The sequence below is a fragment of the Macaca mulatta genome, chromosome 1 (genome assembly GCF_049350105.2).
Source record: "Macaca mulatta isolate MMU2019108-1 chromosome 1, T2T-MMU8v2.0, whole genome shotgun sequence".
Classification (NCBI taxonomy): domain Eukaryota; kingdom Metazoa; phylum Chordata; class Mammalia; order Primates; family Cercopithecidae; genus Macaca; species Macaca mulatta.
This window is the reverse complement of record NC_133406.1, coordinates 25,517,840-25,543,017: the sequence shown is the minus strand read 5'-3', so window position 1 is coordinate 25,543,017 and position 25,178 is coordinate 25,517,840. Positions and strand designations below refer to the sequence as shown.

The 25,178-nt window shown below is 35.3% G+C and overlaps 1 protein-coding gene and 1 non-coding gene across 27 annotated transcripts in view; both read right to left on the bottom strand.

Moving 5' to 3' along the window:
- Window positions 1-25,178, bottom strand: part of DCAF6 (DDB1 and CUL4 associated factor 6) — a 141,400-nt gene that overhangs the window by 66,958 nt on the left and 49,264 nt on the right. For all 26 annotated transcript variants that reach the window (XM_015125234.3, XM_077999227.1, XM_028850120.2 and 23 more), the window contains 6 exons: window positions 19,976-20,089; window positions 16,326-16,461; window positions 13,992-14,206; window positions 4,895-4,988; window positions 3,481-3,600; window positions 2,681-2,941 (listed from right to left, as the gene is read on the bottom strand). In XM_015125234.3, coding sequence (XP_014980720.1) covers window positions 2,681-2,941; window positions 3,481-3,600; window positions 4,895-4,988; window positions 13,992-14,206; window positions 16,326-16,461; window positions 19,976-20,086 — 937 coding nt within the window. In that variant the 5' untranslated portion in view covers window positions 20,087-20,089. The remainder of the gene's footprint in view (window positions 1-2,680; window positions 2,942-3,480; window positions 3,601-4,894; window positions 4,989-13,991; window positions 14,207-16,325; window positions 16,462-19,975; window positions 20,090-25,178) is intronic.
- Window positions 8,713-8,824, bottom strand: MIR1255B (microRNA mir-1255b). The gene has a single exon (NR_130432.1). It is a non-coding gene; the product is annotated as a microRNA mir-1255b (primary transcript).

Genomic DNA, 25,178 nt, shown 5'->3' with positions numbered 1-25,178 from the left:
AAAAATGATGGAGGACATGTAAAGCAAAGGGATAAACATTTACATAAAAAGGTATCCACAGCAAGGCGAGTATAGATAGAAGCATACTTTATCATTTTCTCTATCTCTATGCAGGGAAATAATAGAAATCATGGTCCTAAGCTGACATTCCCATCTACTACATTCACCCAATGGACAGTTCCCAATATTCACAAACACATTTGGACTTAGGTCATGGCAAATGCAAAAGAGACTGGAGAAAAAACAAAAACAGAAACAAAGTCCTTACTGCTGAAATGTTGAACTCCATAATAAAGAAAAAGCTGTTATCAGAACAATTACAGACATAACCTTTAGATGTTACATCTAACACCAAATCATTTTTCTCAATAGTGATACTGTCTTGATAACATGGAAATATTCTAATTATCTATAGCATAGTCAACCAAAATTCTCTCAATAATCTCCCAGTTAAAAATATTTCCTTACTTTCTATAAATAATTTCTTTTTTTTTTTTTTTTTTTGAGACGGAGTCTTGCTCTGCCACCCAGGCTGGAGTGCAGTGGCCGGATCTCAGCTCACTGCAAGCTCCGCCTCCCGGGTTCACGCCATCCTCCTGCCTCAGCCTCCCGAGTAGCTGGGACTACAGGCGCCCGCCACCTCGCCCGGCTAGTTTTTTGTAGTTTTTAGTAGAGACGGGGTTTCACCGTGTCAGCCAGGATGGTCTCGATCTCCTGACCTCGTGATCCGCCCGTCTCGGCCTCCCAAAGTGCTGGGATTACAGGCTTGAGCCACCGCGCCCGGCCACTATAAATAATTTATGAGTAAAAGTACTGAGTAGTGTTTCAACAATCATCACATGATCACCAAAAATACTTTTTCTTCAATAATTCAAATGACTGTCACATTTAATACTTACATTAAATATTGAAAGGAATTTAGCAATTTGAAATGCAGTATTAAAATACATTAAATAGCTTTAAAAAATAAAGTTCCAGGTTGGGCGCTGTGGCTCACGCCTGTAATCCCAGCACTTTGGGAGGCCGAGGCGGGTGGATCACAAGGTCAGGAGATCGAGACCATCCTGGCTAAGATGGTGAAACCCCGTCCCTACTAAAAATACAAAAAAAATTAGCCAGGCGTGGTGGCGGGCACCTGTAGTCCCAGCTACTCAGGGGGCTGAGACAGGAGAATGGCATGAACCTGGGAGGTGGAGCTTACAGTGGGCAGAGATCGCGTCATGGCACTCCAGCCTGGGGGACAAAGCAAGACTCTTGTCTCAAACCAAAAAAAAAAAAAAAAGTTCCAAATACTTTACTCATAAATATGTTTAAGAAACAACTAGAATTAGTTGAGATTCAGTGGAAGCTAAATGTAAGCTTGAGTCTTGTTGATAAGTTTTCCTAAAAACTTATAATTGATCAAAATGTTCAAGAATATTTCCAAAAATGCTATCACTTTAAAAATTCTTGCTTTTCCCAATTTTACCTGCTTTGAAACACAAACTTTTAACTACTTCTGCCCTTAACTCCCAAATCTTCCAAAATATTTTATTTTTCCATAAATTAAAATGCTATGTCGACTGAGTGTGAAAACCTTGATTCTGCAGCTCAGCTTTAGCTTATTATTATGGATAAAATATATACAGTGTTAACAGTTATGTAATTGACTCTGGCTTTTATTCCCATAGAAACTGAAAATGAATTACTAAACGTGGTATATACCGATAAAAGAGTGCTTAAATTAAAACATCCCATATTTGGTAATCTGGCATTAGTTTCCAGAGATGTAAGAATAAAGTGACAGCTTGGCAGCTAAGCTGTTAGAAATTTTTTTATAGGTTTCAGCTTAGGCCTGCCAGCTCATATTTCTAGTTGCTAATAATTCTGGCTCTATATTGAGTAAAATTCTTCCTTAGAAGAACCAAAGAAAACTATGAATAAATATCTTATTGGTTTTTATAATTACATGTATATAGTTTAAAGTGCCGAGTAAACTGTAGATACATCTGTTGAAAATTACTATTATAAATACTAGCACATTCTATAGTTAGGGGAAAAAAGTTGACCATGAGGATTTATAATACTGGGAAGAAAACAGCATTTTAACAGAATGTAGAGGTTTTTTACACTAGCATCAAGTATCAAGAAGATAAGCATTTGGTAAAATAATTCTTTTTCATGTAAATACTGGAGAAATAAATTTTTTGCTAAATTATATGTTGTTGACAAAATACCATATCAAATCCACTATAGAGAGTATATTAAAAGTACTGCATTATTTGAGGGAAAATAATCAAGAATACAGGCAAAATGAAACTAATACTGATATTTTCATAATCACTTTAATATAGACATAAAACCAAATAAATCTAGAAGAGATTTTGGTCTCTAATAATCTATAAAATAATATTTAAGTCAGGCACATTAAACTATGTCAAAACACTATCTTTTGGTACCTGTACTTTTAAAATAATTGTTTCATATAAATTGAAGATTCCTGCTATTTGTTAAAACCCATGCAAGTAAGACATAATTTTTGTGTTTAAGTTACATAACCATATATTACATCTCATTTTGATCATTTATTCCAACAAGAAGTTGATGTGATTTAGTATCTTTCAAAATAGCCAGTTAAGAAGTTTTCATTATCAAAAATCATGAGATGAACCACAGCATACTTAGAGAGGAATATCCTCACCAGACTGATGATGTGTGTGGTGTCCAGATGCCTCAACAGACTGCCTTTGTTCACTGTCTGGAGAAGACAGCAAAGGAGTAGAATGAGGGCTTTCTGTGGGAGATGATGTCGAATGAGCCTGAGCTGACATTGTAGAGGATGTAGAAGGCTGAAGAAATTGTTCAGGTGGTGTATCTACTTCCATTGCAGTTTCACTCCCTTCCAAATCAGGACTTGATGGGACCGTAGGAAGAGTTGAAATATCTGATTGACTTGTTCCACCTTCAAAACACCGATTAACACAAATTCAAATTTTAAATATTTTCCAAAACCAACAACTCTAAACAGATACATTCAGAAAACACATTTATATTTACACACATAAATATATAATTTCAGTGATAATAACCACTGGTGATTTGGTCCATTAGACAAAATAGGCCAGTCAAGAGGGGTAAAAATTTATCTACAACATATTCCTGTTAAAGCAATCTTTCCAATTACATAAAACTTGTTTATACATAGAATTTTACATATTTCCATTCTCAGAGCGCATTAAAAAAACACTTAAAATGGGGACTCTCAGATTCTTTTACTTTACTTTGAGAAAAGTAAAAGATATGCACTAGGTCTAATGGCACCAGAAGGGACAATTTATGTCCAATACCTTTTATTCTCTACTACTTCACACCATACAATAAGAACCTTGTGATTATTACAGACGTAAAACATAGTATAATTTACATGATATAAATAAAAACTGGCTTCAATAAGTAGTTTTTGCCAGCTTTCTGATGACTTTAATTAATATGAAAAATTACCTCTGGGTCGAGATCTTCCTCGTCCTCTATTGCTTTGTGCAACCTCACTTGCTTCTTCGAACCATCTTGATAACATATCAGACATTCTCTGCATCAATGACACATTGGGACTCTGCTCTCCTATTACAATATAGGTCTTATCAGTGAGTTTAGTAATAAGTCAGAATCTTTCATTAATACAAAAACCTAGATTTGAAGGGCTTTAAAATGAAAGCATTTTTTAAAAAATCAAATTTCCTAAATAAATTGTACGAATATATATAAATCTATTAGAGCTTTCATCACATTTTATAGTAATTGTTTTATGAGTGACTCTCCATGTGTATGGTAAAGTTTCTCGAGAACAGAGTTCACCTCTCACTCGTCTTTGCTTATTCTTAGGTACCTCTAAACCTCCCACCTCCTACCTCAACCTAAATTTTTAGTTCTAAGAGTACCCAGCCAAGAAGGGCTCATGAATTCTAAGTTTAATAAATTAAAAGAAAGGTTTTCCCTCCCCCTAAAGCATTATAATGAAGTACAGACACAAAATAGCCTTATGTTTTTACATGAAGTTTCCTTAAAGTCATTTTCATCATCATTTACTATAAGAAAATTCCAGATATTTGAAATTAACTGGAACCACAAAGTATTTTGTCTCCTCCCTCACTCCTTTCCCTCCTGCAAGTAAACAAGTTTTTCCAAGGGCATTTTCAAATTAAAAGTGTAATGTCAAATTCAAAATGTGACAACTCTATTCTATAGTCTTATAATTTAAAATGAAAATCAGTTCTCCTCACATTTTCTGTGAAATTGGAGTTTCTTTTACACTCTACTGCCTTTATATAATGTAGCTCATATGTTGGGGAATATGCTTTTGATCACAAAAAATGTTTCAGAGGTCATTATAGTAAGATTTTGGTTACAGACCAATTTAATAAAACATAATTATACAGAATTACAATTCATAGATTAATCATATTTTCAAGAGTGCTATCTTAAAGCTCCCAGGGTAGTTTCTTATGCTTATCAAAGGCACTTGATAGAAAGAAAAAAAATTTTATGTGCTAATATAAAACTCTTAGGCTGAGTTTTCATTTCTCTTAATATCTAATAGAAAGGCAAAAATTGAGAAGTCTGACAACACTCAATGTACTATGGGACAATGGGCATTCTTATACTTTCAGTGGGAATGTAAATTAGCACATCTTTTTTGGAGAGTAATCTGATAACAACTATCAAAATTAAAAGGTACTTATCCAGTGACTCAGCCATTCCACTTCTAAGAATTTATCCTAAGATACATTTGCATAAGTATACTTTTATGTACAAGAATGTTCATTACAGAATCATTTATAATAGTGAAGAAACTGGAAGTTAAAATATTAATTTTAAAATACCATATACAAGGAAAAGCTGACCAAAGCATAGTTACCATCTCGTTCTCGTTCACTCTCCGGCCTTGCTCTGGGTCCAGTATCTGACCAATCACCACGAAGTCTCAAACGCTTAACTGGTGGTTGTCGCAACTAAAAAATAAGAACAGGTAAATTCTATGTAAGTCTAAAACTCATCTACTGTACTCTTAAAACATACTTTATGTCTATTTCCATCTCCCGACTTCTTGAGTATGCAAATTAGATCTACATGAAAATATGAAAGACACTGGTATAAGTCACATCAGTCTTTTGAAGCACTCATTCTGAGGGTAAATATCCATTGATGTTGACAGCCTATATCTAATATCTTCAACCTAAAGAGTCTGAATGCAACTTTCAAATCATGTATGTGTGATTTCTAATCCCACCCGTATCACCTTCCAGCTGACAAAAGGAAGACATTTTTAACCATCTTGAGCCTTAGTTTTCAACTGTGATGATAAATATAGTCTAGGTAAATTACCCACATACCTAATTAACAAGGAGAGTCCTCATTATTTTTACTTATTATTGACAATTTACTCTTCGATTCCCAAACAGAATCTATTCCAACCCTTTATGACTTGCCTCAGGCTATCTATTCCATCCTGCTGCCCTCATTCTTGCCCTCTAACAATTTTTCCTCCTACTTCAGAGAAAATAAAAATGACATCATTTTCTTCAGCTGAATTCTACAAATTAAACCTACATCTACAACTTTGTAACTCCTTCCAGCCTTTCTTGAAAGGTGTATCATTTATTCTATTTAAGCCTAATTTTTCCATCTGTGCTTTTTATTTCATTCCTTCAACTCCTTGAGTATCCTGCTTGACCCATTATTCTCTCTTTTCTTGCCTACATTCATTTTCTTTCTCGGTTCTTTGTCACAACATGCTAAAGGTTCTTATCATTTTTAAGGAAAAAAAGCAATATTTCAACTTCATAAAACCTCAGTTTTACAGCTACAGTCCTTTCTCTTGCTATCACTTTACTCAAGCTTCTTGAGAAAATTCTATATTCAATCTACCACTTCTCCTTCAATCCACTGTAGTCAATCTTTCCATTGATATCCTATCTTTCCACTAACTTCATTCTCACCAGTCAGCAGTGAATGACCAATTGCCAAGTTCATTGATCAATTATAAAAATGCTCAATAATATGATCAATAATCAATTGCCAACTCAAACAGCATCTTTCAGAGCTTACTTGACATGTTTATGTCACCTATCACTCTTGACTGCTCCCTTTAATGTTTACATTTTTAACTTTTTTTTTTTTTTTTTTCCAGGCAGGGTCTCACACTCTTGTCCAGGCTGGATTGCAGTGGTCGCATCCTAGCTCACTGTAACCCCCAACTCCAGAGCTAATATGATCTCCAGCCACAGCTTCCTGAGTAGTTGGTGCATGTGCCACCACAACCAGCTAAGTTTTTAAAAAATTTTTTAGAGATGGAGTCTAGCCAAGTTGCCCAGGTTGGTCTTGAACTCCTGGCCTCAAGCAATCCTCCCACTTCAGCCTCCCAAAGTGTTAGGATTATAGGCATGAGCCACCACATCTGATCCATTTTAAACATTTTGGTATTGAAATATAATTAACATACCATAATATACTTAATTTTAAATTATACAATTCAGTGGTGTATATTCATAAAGCGGTACAACCATCATCATTATGTAATTCCAGACAGTTTTCATCATCCCAGAAACAAACCATCATCAGCCACTCCCCACTCATCCCCTGCTCAGATCCTGGCAACCACTAATCTACTTCCTGTCTCTGTGGATACGCCTTTTCTAAACATTTCATATAAATAAATCATACAATACATGGCCTTTTGTGTTTGGTTTCTTTCACTTAGCATTATGTTTTCAAGGTTTATTCATAGTGTAGTAGGTATCAGTACTTCATTTTTCATGGCAAATAATACCCCATTTTAGCAAGATACCCTATTCTGTTCATCCATTCGTCAACTGGTTGATGAATAAACTTATTCCACTTACTGGCTATTATAAATAATGCTGAACTGAGCATATGTACGAGTTTCTGTAGGAACATGTTTCAATTCTCTTGGGTATACAGGAGAACTACCCAAAAGAACTGAAACATAGTACCTCATTTTATTGCACTTTCCTTTACTGAATTTCACAGATACTGTGGTTTCTTTACAAATTTAGTGGCAACCCTGCATTGAATAAGACTATTGGTGCTATTTTTCCAACAGCATGCGCCCATTTTATGTCTGTGTCACATTTCAGTAATTCTCATATTTCAAACTTTTTCATTATTATCCTACCTATTATGGTGATCCATGATCAGAGATCTTTGATCTTACTATTATAATTGCTTTGGGGGGCCATAAACCACATCCATATAAGACTCTGAATTTAACTGACAAATGTTATGTGTATTCTGACTGCTTCACTGACCAGCTGTTTCCCCATCTCTCCCCCTCTCCTTGAGTCTTCCAATTCCCTGAGACACAACAATAATATTGAAATTAGGCCATTTAATAACCCTACAATCGCCTCTAAGTGTTCAAATGAAAGGAAGAGTCATATGCCTTTCACTTTAAATCAAAAGCTAGAAACGATTAAGCTAAGTGAGGAAAGCATGTTGAAAGCCAAGACAGGCCAAAAGCTAGGCCTCTTGCACCAAACGGCAAAGTTGTAAAAGCAAAGGAAAAGTTCTGGAAGGAACCTTTAGAAGTGATACTCCAGTGGATGTATGAACGATAAGAAAATGAAACAGTCTTATTGCTGATATGGAAATAGTCTGAGTGGTCTAGAAAGAAGATCAAACCAGTCATCACATTCCCTTAAGCTAAAGCCTAACCCAGAGCAAGGTCCTAAATCTCTTTAATGCTATGAAAACTGAGAGAGGTGAGGGAGCTGCAGAATAAAAGTCTGAAGCTAAGAGGGGTTGGTTCATGCAGTTTCAGGAAAGAAGCTGTCTCTCTATAACATAAAAGTACAAGGTAAAACAGCAAGTCCTGATGTGGAAGCTGCAGCAAGTTATCCAGAAGATCTAGTTAAGATAATTGATCAAAGTGGCTACACTAAACAACAGATTTCCAATGCAGATGAAACAGCCTTCTATCAGAAGCAGAGGCCATTTAGGACTTTTACAGCTAGAGAGGAAATGTTGATGCCTGGCTTCAAACTTCAAAGGACATGCTGGTTCTCTTGTTAGGTGCTTATGCAGTGGTGACATTAAGCAGAAGCCAATGCTCATTTACCATTCTGAAAATTCTAAGGCCCTTAAGAATTATGTTTAATTGAATCTGCTCTATAAATGGAATAACAAAGCCTAGGTAAGGGCACATTTCTTTACAGCATGTTTTACTGACTATCTGAAGCCCACTATTGAGACCTGCTGCTCAGAAAGAAAGATTCCTTTCAAAATGCTACTGGGCACTGACAATGCGCACCTGGTCATCCAAGGGCTCTGATGGAGATATACAAGGAGATTAACATTTTCATTGCATCCCATGGATCAAAGAGTAATTTCAACTTTCAGGTCTTATTTAAGAAACACATTTTGTAAGGTTATAGCTGCCATAGATAGTGATTCCTCTCATGGATCTGTGAAAAGTCAACTGAAAACCTAGAAAGGATTCACCATTCTAGATGCCTTATTAAGAACATCTGTGATTCATGGGAGGTCAAAATGACAATATTAACAGGGGTCTGGAAGAAGTTAATTCCAACCCTAATGGATCACTTTGAGGGGTAGAAGACTTCAGTAGAGGAAGTCACTGCAGATGAGGTGAGAACAACAAAAGAACTAGAATTAGAAGTACAGACTAAAGGTGTGACTGAATTGTTGCAATCTCATGATAAAACTTGAACAGATAAGGAGTTGCTCCTTACAGATGAGCAAAGAAAGTGGTTTCCTGAGGCTCAAACCACTTTCTTTGCTTATCCGTAAGAAGCAACTCCTAGTGAAGATGCTGTGAACATCGCTGAAATGACAACAAAGGATCTATTATAGAGTACTACATAAACTTAGTTGATAAAGCAGCAGGGTTTGAAACGATTGACTCCAATCTGGAGAAAAGTTCTATTGTGGGTAAGAAGCTATCAAACAGCATTACAAGCTACAAATACATCTTTTAAGAAAGGAAGAGTCTATCGATGCAGCAAACTTCACTGATGTCTTATTTCAAGAAACTGTCACAGCTCCAACCTTCAGCAACCACCACTCTGATCAGTCAGCAGTGATCAACATCAAGGTAAGCACCTCCACCAGCAAAAATAATACAACTTACTGAGGCTCAGATGATTATTAGCACTTTTTAGCAATGAAGTATTTTTAAATTAAGGTATACACATTGATTTTTAAGACACAATGTTATTGCACACTTAACAGACGATGGTACAGTATAAACATAACTTTTACATGCACTGGGAAACCAAAAGATCTGTGTGACTTGCTTTACTGCAATATTTTCTTTATTGCAATGGTCTAGAACCGAACCTGCAATATCTCCAAGAGAAGCCTGTATATCTAGGAGGGGAAGTATGGGTCATATAATAAGTCTAATTTTTGAGGGTTCCAGTTTCTCCACATGTTTGTCAACACTTGTTATTGTCTGTCCTTTTTATTTTAGTCATCCTACTGGGTATGAAGTGATACCTCACTGTGGTTGTGATTTGCGTTTCCCTGAGGACTAATAATGTTGAGTATCTCCTTATGTACTTATTGCCATTTCTATTATATGTCTTCTCTGGGGAAAAAAAAAAGTATTATATATTCAAATCCTTTACCTATTTTTAAATTTGGATATTTGTCTTTTTATTGTTGCACTGTAAGTGCTCCTTATACATTCTGGATACTAAACTGTAACCTGACACACAATCTGGAAAACATTTCCTCCCATTCTGTGGGTCCCTCCTTTTATTTTTATTTATTTTTAAAAACAGCATTCATTGATTTTTTTTTTCTCTGAAAATAAAGCAGGTTTTGATAAAAACTTGCTGACACTTAACTGTGAATTTTCTGATTTCTCCTGGAAACCATACCTACTAACATGAATAGAAAAAAATCTTTGCATCCTCAGCAAAGGAGACAGGAAAAAAATCCCCATAAATTCCATATTATGTGTAAGTATGGCTAAAGGCAACTGATAATAGTAAAATCTACACAGGAAGACATAAGTGTGTGACAGGGAATAACCAGAACAAAGGAAGCTTAATGTGAGAGCTGTACAAATTTTCAAACAACTAATCATTCCCAAAAGGACAGCGCTTCATCCTTTATATGAACTATTCTTAAAACAATATAATAGAATCTTGCTTCATGGTTTCAAGATAGAGGAATGTTTATATTACATAGGCAAAGAACTGGTTTTACAACTTCAGCAATTATTTCTAGAATAAAACCTTCAAATTAAAAACAATCCCAAGTTTGACTTTCTAAGTATGTGAAATAACCTAGTCAAGAATACTGAAAATGGCATTTCATTCACCAAATATTTTTTTGAGCACCTTTTATATGTCAGGTACTATTACAGGTATTGGAAAAGAACAATGGACAAAACACACAAAAAAAATCCCCAATGTCACAGAATTTATAGCCCTATGGAACAAACACCACATGAAATAAAAAAGCAAAATATACATAGGAAGTTATTGTTATGGAGAGAAATAAAGTAGAAAAGGGGAAAGGTAGTATCAGTTAAAGTATGTGATTTTTAAATAGGATAGTGAAGTAGAGTTTCACCAAGAAGGTTATGTAAGCAAAGACCTGAAATACAAGGGAATCAAAAATCCAGGTATCCAGGGAAGAGCATTTCAGGCAGACTAACTGCAAAATCCTAAAATAGAGTCATGCTTGGCCTGAGTTACTAAGCAAGTAGATGTGGTTAGAGCAAAGAAGAGAACAGTAGAAGTAATAATTAGGACCACATAGTATAAGATCTTGAAGCCACTATAAGGACTTCAGTTTTGCTTTAAGTCAGATAGAGAGCCACTTAGAATGTTGACGAGAAAAGTGGCATGATTTAACTTATGTTTCTAAGGATTACTTTGAATGCTGTATAGCTATAGGGCTGTAGGAAGTGAAAGCAGGCAGACTGGTTAGAAAGCTAGCAAAATCAAGTATAAAGGGGGACAGGTCTTGCCAGAGATGCTGACAGCTCGGATTCAGGGTGGTAATGTAGCAGGGTGGTGGTAAGCAGTAGTCAGATCTGGAGTATATTTTTAGGCACAAGCTATGAGGCCCAGAAGAAAATGAAAGAAAGAATTCAACAAAGAAGCCCAATAATAGGTAGGGCAGGTGGTAAACTGTCAAAAATAAGAAAAGAGATATGATAAAAAGAAAACAGGATACAAAAATAAGGGAAAACAGGAAGTACAAAAAAAATTAAGACAAAAGAATGAACCAAAGAAAGAAGGGGGAAAAAATGAAAGAAATTATTAGAGGTGGTAAGGAAATAGAAAGGCCTCCACAAATTGAGAAAATGCAAAAATATTATGGAAACATAAAACAAAATCATACAATAAACTTTTATTCATGCTTTAAAACCTTCCTCAGGCTTTACTAATGTTCCCGATTAAGATCAATTACTCCCTACTTTGTTCTACTTATACAGAACATAGTCCTTATACATAATTCTATATTAAGTTTTACATATTTATTTACTTGTATCTCTACTTCTACTAAGCTATGAATTCCTTGAGTAAGAGGTCATGTCTTTGTCTCATCATCCTTCATTTTCCAAAGTTTAGTTGAGGACCTGGTGTATAGTAGGCACCCAATAAATATTTGGTGAGTTGAGTTTGTCCGAACACTATCAGCAAAGTTTTATTACAAATAAGACAGGTTATTAATTTCTTCTATGCATACCTCTGAATTGTTTGGTTTGTTATAATACGCTTTTTTTTTTTTTTTTTTTTTTCCTGAGACTGACTTTCCCTCCTGTCGCCCAGGCTGGAGTGCAGTGGCACGATCTCGGCTCACTGAAATCTCCTTCTCCAGGGTTCCAGGGATTCTCTTGCCTCAACCTCCCAAGTAGCTGGGATTACAGGCACCCACCACCAAGCCTGGCTAATTTTTGTATTTTTAGTAGAGACAGGGTTTCACCATGTTGGCCGGGCTGGTCTCAAACTCCTGACCTCAGGTGATCCACCCACCTCAGCCTCCCAAAGTGTTGGGATTATAGGCTTGAGCCACTGGGCCCAGCCAATAAGCATAATTTAAATCCACTTTCAGCATTATTTTTCTTAATTTAGTTAATGCAATAAACAAGACCAAGGAAAATGCTCCCAGAAAAAAAAAAATGTTCATGACTCAGTCTCATTCACTCTGATTATATAAATATCTTTTGGCTAAGTATTCTATGGTATCAAAACTAGCTGGCCCACTTAAAATATCTATGGACTTCCAACTCTCATTATGTAACAATCACAGTATGACTATAACTACTTACCCATGTATTTCAAGGGGAAATTTATACAGCAGTAACAAAATGACAGAGCAGATTTCATGTTTTCAACCAGAATAAACTCAAAAATCATTTTATTAGCCATCATACCCTTCTTCATCAATTTCCTAATTCAAATAAATACATTCCAATGATAAAAATCTCAAAGTCTATTTATAAAGTAATACTGATTTCTCTTCTAATTTTACAGCCCTCTATACCTGAAATTATGAGGAATGAATATAGTTTTGTATCTCGTAGGAATTCCAAAATCACTGTTATTAGTAACGTTTAAAATGTATTAATAGGCATTGAGCCAATACCAAAAAGTCACTGAAAATAAAAATCAATGGTTAATTTCAAGACTTTTACAAGTCAAAGTTCAGAGTGAATAAACACAGAACATTATAAAATAAAAAAGCCAAAATGAAAAACATATTGACGAAAGAAGCTTAACAGGTTAGACATTTTTCTACAGTTGTATACCGTCAGATACCTTATTTCTACTTTTCCCCTTTTATAAATAATAAATTCATTATCTTTTAGTAGTTTTGTGAAAGTAATTCATTCACCTACTTTTTAATATATACAACTACTTTAACTTATCTTTTTCCCACTTATATTTATTTTATAAAATATACCTAGGGTTAATGTTATAAATCACTAGTATGTAACTGTGAAAGTGGCACAATTGGGAGAGAAAGGGATTGCTGTCCATATACGAAGAGTAAATGGTAGTAAGTAAAAATTCTATTGATCCATGGACATACACATTTAGTCTCTCGGAAATTTATCATCATATTTTCTATTATTTTAATTGCCTTTTCTGCAAGTGTTAGAACTGTTGATCTTTCTTGCTGCTGCTGTACATCTACAAAGTTAAGATAAACATTTTGCTATCAAGTATATTCTCTTTAAAAAAAATTAAAAATACTTTTTTCTAAAGCCTTATCCCTAATAATTCACTATTGAATACTTTAGAAATAGTATTTAGAATACCAATAATAAATCAGTAATTTATTATTACTAATACATTAAGTATAGATGCTAGTAATTATTAGTTATTACTAATAATACAAATTATAATATAAATATAAATTTTATAAAAATTATAAAAATAGTAATGACTATTTTTGTCATTACTACTTAGAAATTAGTAGTAACTAAATAATAATAGTAATTAGTAATAACTGATAATTTATTAGCTTCTATTCTTTCAAGTATGTCCATGTTTTTTGTTTTCTGAACTGTAAGTGCCTTGAAAATTAATGTTTTTTTTTTTTCTTTTTGGCCTTTAGGCCCCAAGAGTCACTGAATTTTTTCTGAATTTAAATAAAGGACATGGCGTTTTTTTCTTTTCCTTTTTTTTTTTTTTTTTTTTTGAGATGGAGTTTCACTCTTGTTGCCCAGGCTGGAGTGCAACGGCGCGATCTCAGCTCACCACAACCTCCACCTCCAGGGTTCAAGCAATTCTCCTGCCTCAGCCTCCTGAGTAGCTGGGATTACAGCCATGTGCCACCACGCCCAGCTAATTTTGTATTTTTAGTAGAGACAGGGTTTCTCCATGTTGGTTAGGTTGGTCACGAACTCCCAACCTCAGGTGATCCACGCGCCTCAGCCTCCAAAGTGCTGGGATTACAGGCGTGAGCCACCGCGCCCGGCCAAAGGACACGGCTTTGAGTAAACCTACCTCTTCTCTTCTCTCTTCTGCAGAAGGAGTTTTAAGTTCTCGTGCTGTATCATCTTTCGGGTCGAAAAGATATATGTAATCTGAAGAGTAACTAACGAGAATCTCTTGACCATCTTCACTGTAACACAGAGATGTCACTCTGCAGGACTTATTATTAAGATGGGAAGGAATAAAACGGGCAACCATTCCAGTAGTCCCTCGACCTGCATAATTTCCTAAATAAGAAACAAGAAGTTATTTAAAATTAATGTTTTAAAGAAAAACATTTTTTAAAACTCTTAATCTGAATTATTACATATGTGACTTAAAGTAGCAACATAAATAAAAGCCATCACGTTTATTTCTAGTAGAGGTTCTTTTTCTGTAGTCAGATTTTGTAACAAAACAAAAAAGAATATGATATAAAGGTAACATCTCTACAAAAAAAATTCATGATTGTCTAGAATTCCAGATTACATACGCTTTGTTGAAATGAGTTAATTAAGGAAAATGATTTATAAATACAGTCACATGAAGTCATCTTCCAAAAGTCTGCCCCAAATTAAGATAGTAAAGTTTTACAAAAAACTGATACTTATTAGCATACTACATAAATTAGTATGCAATGTATGCAATATCCTTAAGATGATACAACTTTTACTTTTTAAAAAAATTTCTGGGCCGGGCGCAGTGGCTCAAGCCTGTAATCCCAGCACTTTGGGAGGCCGAGACGGGCGGATGACAAGGTCAGGAGATCGAGACCATCCTGGCTAACCCGGTGAAACCCCGTCTCTACTAAAACATACAAAAAACTAGCCGGGCGAGATGGCGGGCGCCTGTAGTCCCAGTCCTGAGGCAGGAGAATGGCGTAAACCCGGAAGGCGGAGCTTGTAGTGAGCTGAGATCCGGCCACTGCACTCCAGCCTGGGTGACAGAGCGAGACTCCGTCTCAAAAAAAAAAAAAAAAAAAAAATTTCTGATTGCCACGAAATTTGCCTGTTATATAGTACAGAGTTAAGAATGCTATTCCAATTTTAATTAACTCTGGTACTCAATGCAATATAATAGGTGTACAACTGGCACTTTGTGCCCTGGGGGCCCAGAAATGCTAAATTCTAAGAATCCCACAAAGCTGTATAACCTTGCACAATGAAGTCTTATCATGCTCAAAATGTCAATTGTGTCCACCTGTTGAGAAACAATAATTAAGCCTATGATTCCATATTATATTACTACTGTTTCCCCTAAATGTACATATCCAAATAGACTGGACTCCTCAATTATTATTAGATATGTGACTTAATGTAGCAATATAAATAAAAGCTATCGCAGTTTCAAAAAGAAAGATCTCATCTGGCATTCTCATCCCAATAATCTATGCACATCTTTACTGACATTGTTGGCTTCTTCCCAAGTCCACCTTTATTTTTAACAATATAAAATATGTGAATATATGAATGTGCATTCGGGGGGGGGTGTGTGTGTGTGTGTGTGTGTGTGTGTGTGTGTGTGTGTGTGTGTAATCCTGGCCTTCCTTTACTGAAAATATGTGAATGGAAGTTGACTTCTAATTGGTTATTTCGGAAGTACTTTGATCCTACAGTGAGTGAAGGGAAAGAGCACTGGTTTATATTAGATTCAAATTCATTATTAATAGCACTTTAAGGTAATAGCAGCATTATTAATAGCACTATAAGGTAAGAAGGAATAAATATATGCTACATATTAATACATACCCAAGTCACTATTCTAAACAGAATGTGACCTTTACAGATGTAGTTAGTTACAATGAGGTAACTAATCGAGGGCCCACCTCACCCTAACTGGATTAAGGGTGGGCCCAAATCCAATATGACTAGTGCCCTAAGAGGAAAATGTAAACGCAGACACACATGGGGAGAATGGCATGTAAAGACAGTGGCAGAGATTAGAGTGATTCATCTATACCAAGGGGATGCCAAGGATTGGCAGCAACCACCACAAGCTAGGGGAGATTGTGGAACAGAACCTCTGGTAGAAACCAATCATAAGACATCCTGATTTCAGACATTGAGCCTCCAGAAATTTAAGAGAATAAATTTCTGTTGCTTTAAGATACCCAGTTTGCGGTCATTTGTTATGGCAGTCCTGCCAAACTAATACATCAAATGTTACAACTTTTTAAAGTTAAACTACAAAAGTATCATCCCAAAGGGTCATAAACACTTGGTGAAATGTTATTTTTTTATAATAATCCATACTAAACAAATACTATTTTCTGAAATTTTATAACAAGAAATTTTAAAACTGAAGATGTCATAAAGATTTACTCTTTGAACTGACAGTCTTGTATTTTCCCTAATATTATCTTCTTACCTGTAGCTCTTGTGCCCAGCATTCGCCGATCATATATTCGTACTGAACTATCAGAACAACCAACAGCAAGGTAATATGGTATTGGTGGGCAAATAGCAACAGATGTGGCAGCACGTCGACAGTTAATTAAAATATCCTATAAAACATAACATAATACCAATTACATACAGCTATACAGCAGAAGTGAAATTATACTTACAACATTTTCTCATTAGTAATTAGAATAACCATTCTCAGAATTCCTAATTCAGTCAAGAATGACAATGAGTGGAAAAACAATATGGCTTTAACTTTTTTTTCAGATTTCTACTAGAAATTATTTCTAATACATTCAGCCTATGTGAAATCAAAATAAATATACTCAATCAATATTTCTAAGAAAGATACTCTTTTCTTTATAGTTGGCCATACAACTCCAAAACTGATAGATTTCTACCACAATATTGTATACTTTCCTTATAAGCCAATCAAAATAAGAAAAAATATGAAAATACTAAACTTAATTAAAATATGGATTTTAAAAATGATCAGTATTTGAGCAATTAAATACATTCTAAAAAGGAAAAAATAAAAATTACTTTCAAATATAAGACTGAAAATACTGAGTAATTATACTAGATCAGCACCAGCTACAAAAAGATGGTAATAAGCCAAGAAACTCATATTTATGTGACCACAATTAAAACTCTTTCCAAACTAGCTACATTTCATACAGTGTTATAATACAATTTGAATTATTTCTCAGAAATGCCTGTTAAGTATTCTCATACTCATGAATAATGAACATCTTTAGAAATGTAAAAAATTCAAAATTACCTATATAATGTATCACTAAGTCATTAGTACCATTAGAAATGCCTGCTATTATTGGCCCACTTGACAGTAAAGACGGAGTTATAACCTACCTATGACAAATCTCTCATACTGTCTATGATAACTATTATTTATATAGTATTCATATTTTTTTCTCTTTTTGAGACATTTCTTGCTCTGTTGCCCAGGCTTACAGTGGTGTGATCACAGCTCACTGTAACCTCAGACTCTTGAGGTCAAGTGATCCTCCTGTCTCAGCCTCTCGAGTGGCTAGGACTACAGGTGCACACCACCATACCGGGCTAATTTTTAAAAATTTTTTGTACAAATAGGGTCTCACTATGTTGCCCAGGCTTATTCATAATATTTTAAATGTAACCATTGCTATTAAAATAGAGCAAAAAATTTACTTTTACATTTTATACTTTTTTTTACTTATAAAACCTTTCTCCTTAACCAGCTCAAAAATAAAGTACACATATAAATACAAACCCTGCAAAAGACAGGTCTTACTATAATGTTATTACTTATCTCTGTAGAATAATTAGAAAATGTAAGAGCTAGTACCCCAAACATATATCCTGAAGGCACTCTGTTGATTCCATACTGTTTTCTCTAATGACTCTCACTGCTCATTCTTCTCAGCAATTTTTTATTTTTATTTTTTCAGATGGAGTCTTGCTCTGTTGCCAGGTTGGAGTGCAGTACAACCTCCGCCTCCCAGGTTCAAGCGATTCTCCTGCCTCAGCCTCCTGAGTAGCTAGGATTACAGGCATGTGCCACCACGCCCAGCTAATTTATTTTGTATTTTTAGTAGAGACGGGGTTTCTCCATGTTGGTCAGGCTGGTCTCGAACTCCTAACCTCAGGTGATCTGCCCGCCTCAGCCTCCCAAAGTGCTGGGATTACAGGCGTGAGCCACAGCGCCCAGCCCCCAGTAATGTTTTTAAGTCAATTTAACCTTATACTTTATTCAATTACTAATTTTAGAACATTACTCTCATTATATAGAATTCATTAACCAAATGCCTTTCATAATTCTAAGTTTTTAGTAGTTAAGCATTACTCTAGTTACCAGTTTTTCTTTATACTCTCTGCTTCATTTCACTTTTATACGTAAAGGAAAAGTTTTACTAAGGAAAGAGTGCTTTCACGTCTTATCAGACTTGTTTTCGTATTTTCCTGGGGTTTTTGTTTAGAAAAGCACAACTGAATCTTACTACACTGAAACACTAAAATAGCTTTAGAGAGTTTGCAATAAAAAAATTTAGTACACTTACTCTAAGGAACAGGTATATCAAACACCTCTAATAACCTGATATTTAAACTTAGAGTTTAGTTCAAAGTTTCCCTATTTGCTTATGTGTCTATATACAAATACATAACAAAAAAACTGATTAAACTGTATGTTTAAAGGTTTTTTGGTTTTGTTTTGTTTGAGATGGAGTCTCGCACTGTCACCCGAGCTGGAGTGCAGTGGTGTGATCTCGGCTCACGGCAACCTCCGCCTCCCAGGATCAAGGAATTCTCCTTCCTCAGCCTCCCGAGTAGCTGGGATTACAGGCACCTGTCACCACACCCAGCTAATTTTTGTATTTTTAGTAGAGACGGGGTTTCACTATGTTGACCAGGCTGATCTCGAACTCCTCACCTTGTGATCCACCTGCCTCAGCCTTCCAAAGTGCTGGGGTTATAGGCTTGAGCCACCACACCCAGCCTAAAGGTTTTTCAATTTCTACTTTTTGTTTTCTTTTATTTCTCTGTTTCAAATATATAAAATAATCTTTTCACCCTAAAGCATGTTAACCAGTTGGTAACTGGTTTAGTTAGCAAGCACTTAACCTGATTAATAGTAATTTTTTTTTTTTTTGCAACTTTCAGTAAAAACATTTTTTGAATAGTACTTTCTTATTTCATTTCCTACTTCAAAATGATCCAAGGAAAAACTACTGTGCTCTAAATAATGTATGTCAGGAAAAATCACTTGGAATTACTTGTCTGGGGTCAAAAGACTGAATGATTTCTCAGGCCTTTATAAGTTTAAAGTAGTATTAAAAGCCAAACATGGTGGCTCATGCCTAGGAGTTTGACACCACTAGCCTGGGCAACATGGCAAGACCTCATATCTACTACAAATCAAAAGAAATTAGTTGGGCATAGTGGCACACACCCGTAGTCCCAGCTACTCAGAAGGCTAAAGCAGGAAGATTACTTGAGCCCAGAAGATTGAGGCTGCAGTAAGCTAGGATTTCACCACTGCACTCCGGCCTGAGATGACAGAGTGAGACCTTGTCTCAAAAAAATACATTAATTAATTTAATTAAATAGTATTAAAGCATAAAAAACTGATAGTAGAGATATTATCTTTAGGAAAGTGAGCTAAATTTGAACAAACATGTTGATAGCATGGTATCTTATTACTTCTTTTTTAAAAAGATAACATGTAATTACAGTTTAAAAGGAGAAAAAAAGACAATAAACTACCACAAGCTTTTATAACTGCTATTTAGCAAGTCGAAGTTGTTTCCATGAGTAAATGAGATATATTGATATAAATTCTTCAGATTTTTATAATATTAGAGAGTACATACTGAACAATTATTTGAATTTTCATAAATATATTTTAAATGTACAATTAAAATATAAGTTCCCCAACTTCAATATTAACATTTTACATTTTTCAATTTCTGATTATAAAAATATATGCTTATTAAATATTTTAGCAAAACAAAAATTTAAAAATTCACCCATAACCTTACCATCCACATAACTTACTGTCCAATTTTAATTATAACCTTAATTTTTTCTGCATCATTTGTATAAAAATTTAATTCTTACATCTTTACAATCTTCTTTTGTGCAGCTAGTTTTGATGCGTGTATCAAACCACCTAACAGTTCCATCTTCACCACAAGAGAGAAAAGTGTAAGGGTCATTGGGTACAGTCATAATCTGAAGATGAAAAGAAAAGTGCAGATAATCATACTGAACATTTAAACAGATGATTCTGAAAAATATTCCTACTATTTCATAAAATGATTAAGGTAAAGGTTACAAAAACCATGCATTTTGGTTATTCATGACTTACCCATACTATGATTCAGAATGGTACAATACAGATAGAAATAGATAAGAAGTAACTGTTGAATTAATAGGATTCAGGACTTTGAAGATTAGCATTAACTTAACTTCAGATAAAAAGTTATTTGAAGTTATAAACTTCTAACAACCAGGGAAGAATGATTCTCCCCTAGGCAGCTTGTTCAAACTATTCAAAGCTTAATTTTTTTATGTTTTATCTATGTAAATTTATAACTGTATAATAAATACGTAAGCAAATTTTCTTCTCTGGTAATGTTTAAGAAAACTGTGGCATGCTGAAACGATTTAAGTGCATAACTCACCTCTCAGAAAAATTTTAATTGTGGTAATGGTTACACAACATGAATATACTTAATGTCAACGAAATGTACTCTCGAAACAAATTTAAATGTCAAACTTTATACATATTTTACTATAATAATAACCTTTTTTAAAGAAGTACAATATTTTAGATATGCCTGTATCCACTTCTAATTTAGCAATGACAGTACTGTAAGTTGAGGCTGTCTATAAACCCTGCCTCAGTAAGTTCCTCTCTCCCTATGTCCCAAAGACCCAGTACTGGTCTGTAGCCTGTTAGAAAGTGAGTGGCAAAGCAGGTAGTGAGCAGCAGGTGAGCGAGCATTACCACCTGAGCTCCACCTCCTGTAGGATCAGCGATGGCATTAGATTCTCATAGGAGTGTGGACCCTATGGTGAAGTGTTTCTCAAAGGTTATGCACTCCTTATGAGAAGCTAATGCCTGGTGATCTGAGGTAGAACAGTTTTAAACCCAAAACCACCCCCACTCCATGTCCATGGAAAAACTGTCTCCTGTGAAACCAGTTCCTGGTGCCTCCGCTATAATGGTTTTCTGTATACAATATTCCTATGTTTGAAACACTGTGTATATGAAAGGTGTTCAAACTCAGCCATCAAGGAACTATAAATTACCACCACAAAGATATACAACTATACCATACCAGAATGGCCAAAATGAAAGAGACTTATAACATCAACTGTTGATGAGGATGTGGAGTAACGGAACACATTACTGACAGGAGTATAAAATGGAACAATCGCAATGGAAAACTATGTATCAATAGCTATTAAAGCTGATCATATGCTTCCCCTATAACCCAGCAATTCCACTAAAAATAAATGCCTGCATGGGGCATGTAAAAACATGCACTAGAATTTTCATAGCAGCACTATTGATATTAGCCAAATACTTGAAACAACCCAAATATCCAACAATAAACTAGGATTAAATTGTTATCTATTCCTAAAATAAAGTACTAAATCATTAGTAATAATGAACAAATCATTACTATTCCCAGCAACATAAATGAATCTCACAAACCTTCTGTGTGAAAAAAGCCAGACACAAAAGAGAAGGCACAGTATGATTCCAATTTTTATAAAATCGTAAAAAAGCCCAAACTAACCTGTACTTTTAAGAGCCTAGAAAGTGGTAAACCCTTTGAAGGGATACACAGGACTTATTGGGGCTGTTTCTTGTTCTAGATGCTGAGTTCACATGTATTTTACTTTGTGAAAATTAACCAAGTTGCACAAATATACGATGCCAGCACTTTTCGTTAGGTGTTTTATACTTTTAAAAAATTTACTTGGAAAACTTTTGTCTTAAAAGGTTTACTATCATTGTGGTAAGCAGAATAATGGTAGCCCAAAGATATCTACATCCTATTTGTTAGAACCTACGAATACTTTCCCTTAGATTGCAAAAGGGATTTTCTAGATGTGGTTGATGAAGGATTGTGACCATAAGGAGATTATCCTAAAATTATCCACAGAGGCCCAATATAATTTCAAGGGTCTTACTGAGCAAAACAAGGCAGGAGAGTCAGAGTCAGAGAAGGAGATAAGATGAGGGAAAAAGTTATAGAGAAAAAGAGATCTGAAGATGCTATGTTGCTAGGTTTGAAGATGGAGGAAGGGGACTTGCTCCAAGGAATGCAAGTAGCCTCCAGAAACTGGAAAAGGCAAGACCAGAAGAAATATACACCTGCCAACACTTCGATTTTAGCCTAGTACAACTTATTTCAGACTTCTGACTTCCAGAACAGTAAGACAATAAATTTGTTACTTTAAGCCACGCCCCCCACATATATATTTATATATATTTATGTATATACACACACACATATACTACATACACATATACAAGACATGGTTTGGTTGTGATCCCACCCAAACCTTATCTTGAATTGCCACATGTTGTGGGAGGGATCTGGTGGGAGGTAATAACTGAATCATGGGGGCAGGTCTTTCCCATGCTGTTTTCGTGATGGTGAGTAAGTCTCACAAGATCTGATGGTTTTTAAAATGGGAGTTTCCCCACACAAGCTCTCTTGTCCGCTCTCATGTGAGACACACTTTCCACCTTCCACCATGATTGTGAGGCCTCCCAGGCACGCAGAACTGTAAGTCCAATAAACTTTCTTTTGTAAACTGCCCAGTCTCGGGTATGCCTTTGTTAGCAGCATGAAAACGAACTAACACAATATATACTTTTAATTTACTGAACTACAATATATCAATGTCCTTTGCTTCAACTGAACCAATTTTTTTTTTTTGAGACGGAGTCTCGCTCTGTCACCCAGGCTGGAGTGCAGTGGCCGGATCTCAGCTCACTGCAAGCTCCGCCTCCCGGGTTCACGCCATTCTCCTGCCTCAGCCTCCCGAGTAGCTGGGACTACAGGCGTCTGCCACATCACCCGGTTAGATTTTTGTATTTTTTAGTAGAGACGGGGTTTCACCGTGTTAGCCAGGATGGTCTCGATCTCCTGACCTCGTGATCCACCCGTCTCGGCCTCCCAAAGTGCTGGGATTACAGGCTTGAGCCACCGCGCAATTGAACCAATTTTGCAACGAACACAGAATAACAAGATTTATACCCTGCAAAAAATATATAAAAAGTATATTCAACCTAAATAAGTATACACTTCAAGGAAAATGAGAATTTTTACTCATTTCATATTTGTGAAAATGTAACTAGTATTCCATCTAATCAAGTCAGCAGTGTTAATTTACTTATGAAACTATTTCATCAGTAAGAAATATTTATGTAATTTATTGACTTAGCTTTGATGACTTTATTAAGTAAAATGGTCACTTTTGCTTTGTATACTACTGTCTACAAATGAAATTATTGGAAGCATACATTTTCAAGGATATTTATTTTTAAAAACCAGAATACTGAACTTGTTAATCAAATTAATTAATGAACTATGAGCTGTATGCACTCACACTGCTATTATAAAATTAAATTATTAAAACACACATCTATTTCTTATAGTTAATGCCCTTATAAGTTATGTTCAGAAATCTGAATCATTTAGGAACCTTTCCTCACAATTTAACCTTCCTCAAGGAGGGGAAAGTATAAGAATGTTACAGAAGAAACATTTCTGCAATGGCTGAATAAGACCTCTGAAAATATACTTTTTTATAAAAGCACTGAGAACACTACAAAATTTCAAAATCAACTTTTTTAGAACTGTGAAAATTAACCAAGGGATTAGAACAATCCAAGAAACATTTATTCAAGACAAATAACTGAATCTCAAAGAATAGTGCGCTTTGAGCCAGTTTAACTTGTGATATTTTCCTTAAGTCAATGGCAGCCTTGTGACTATGGTAGTTGTAAAAAACAGTAACTTCGCAGCCACTGAAAGTCACAAAACAAGTTTGGAACTCCCCCATATGCCCTATCCTCAAAGACTTATCACAATTTAATCTGTCCTTAAGTTCCCTGGAAAAGCTGCCTTTTAAGGGCTTACATGAATTTGGCCATATTCAACCCTATCCTGAGGGTGTTTGTCAAAAATAATCAACAGCAATGATTTAACATCACAGTTGCTTGAGGCAGTAATACTAGGTGAGGCAAACAAGAAGCTGACCAGAAAAAATTAAAAGTAAAAAACAAGAATTAGACATTAATAGCAGAATTTGAACAAAAACAAAGTATTTCTGGGAATTTATAAATTATGCACATGTATAAGGACGTGCACATGTCAAAGAAGGACCCAAGAAGGCCCTACTCTAACATCCCTGGCTGACCTTGAGGCTCTGAACAAGCAAGAAGTGAAAACTAAGGCAGAGTTGTAAATTTCCAGGGCACCTGAAGGCAACCCAAACACACAGACCCCTTTGACAAAGACTGGCAGGCTTACTGGTTCAAGGCATTTAAAGAAATGTCTATCTAATCCTTAGGTGATGACTAAGCTAACCAAGCACAGACTACAGTGCCTACACCTGAAAAAGGATATAGATTTAACAGAATTAGTCTAGGAAAATCACTAAACAAACAGCAATGAAAACAACAAACAGCAACAATGTTTTTCCATTTATTCCATGCTCACGGATTGGAAGAATCAGTATCATTAAAATGACCATTCAGCCCAATACAACCCACAGATTCAATGCTATTCCTATCAAACTACTAACATCGTTTTTCACAGAATTAGAAAAAACTATTCTAAAATTCACATGGAACCAAAAAAGAGCCTGAATAGCCAAAGCAATCTTAAGCAAAAAGCACAAAGCCAGAGGTATCATATTACTTGACTTCAAACTATACTTTAAGGCTATAGTAACCAAAACAGCATAGTACTGGTACAAAAACAGACACACAGACAGACCAATGAAACAGAATAGAGAACCCAGAAATAAAGCCACACACCTACAGTCATCTGATCTTCAACAAAGCTGACAAAAATAAACAATGGGGAAAGGACTCCCTATTAAATAAATGGTGTTGGGATCACTGGCCAGCCATATGTAGAAGAACGAAATTGGACCCCCCTACATTTCACCATATATAAAAATTAACTCAAGATGATTTCCAGATTTAAATGTAAGACCTCAAACTATAAGAATCCTAAAAGAAAATACAGAAAACACCATTCTAGACATTGGCCTTGACAAAGAAATT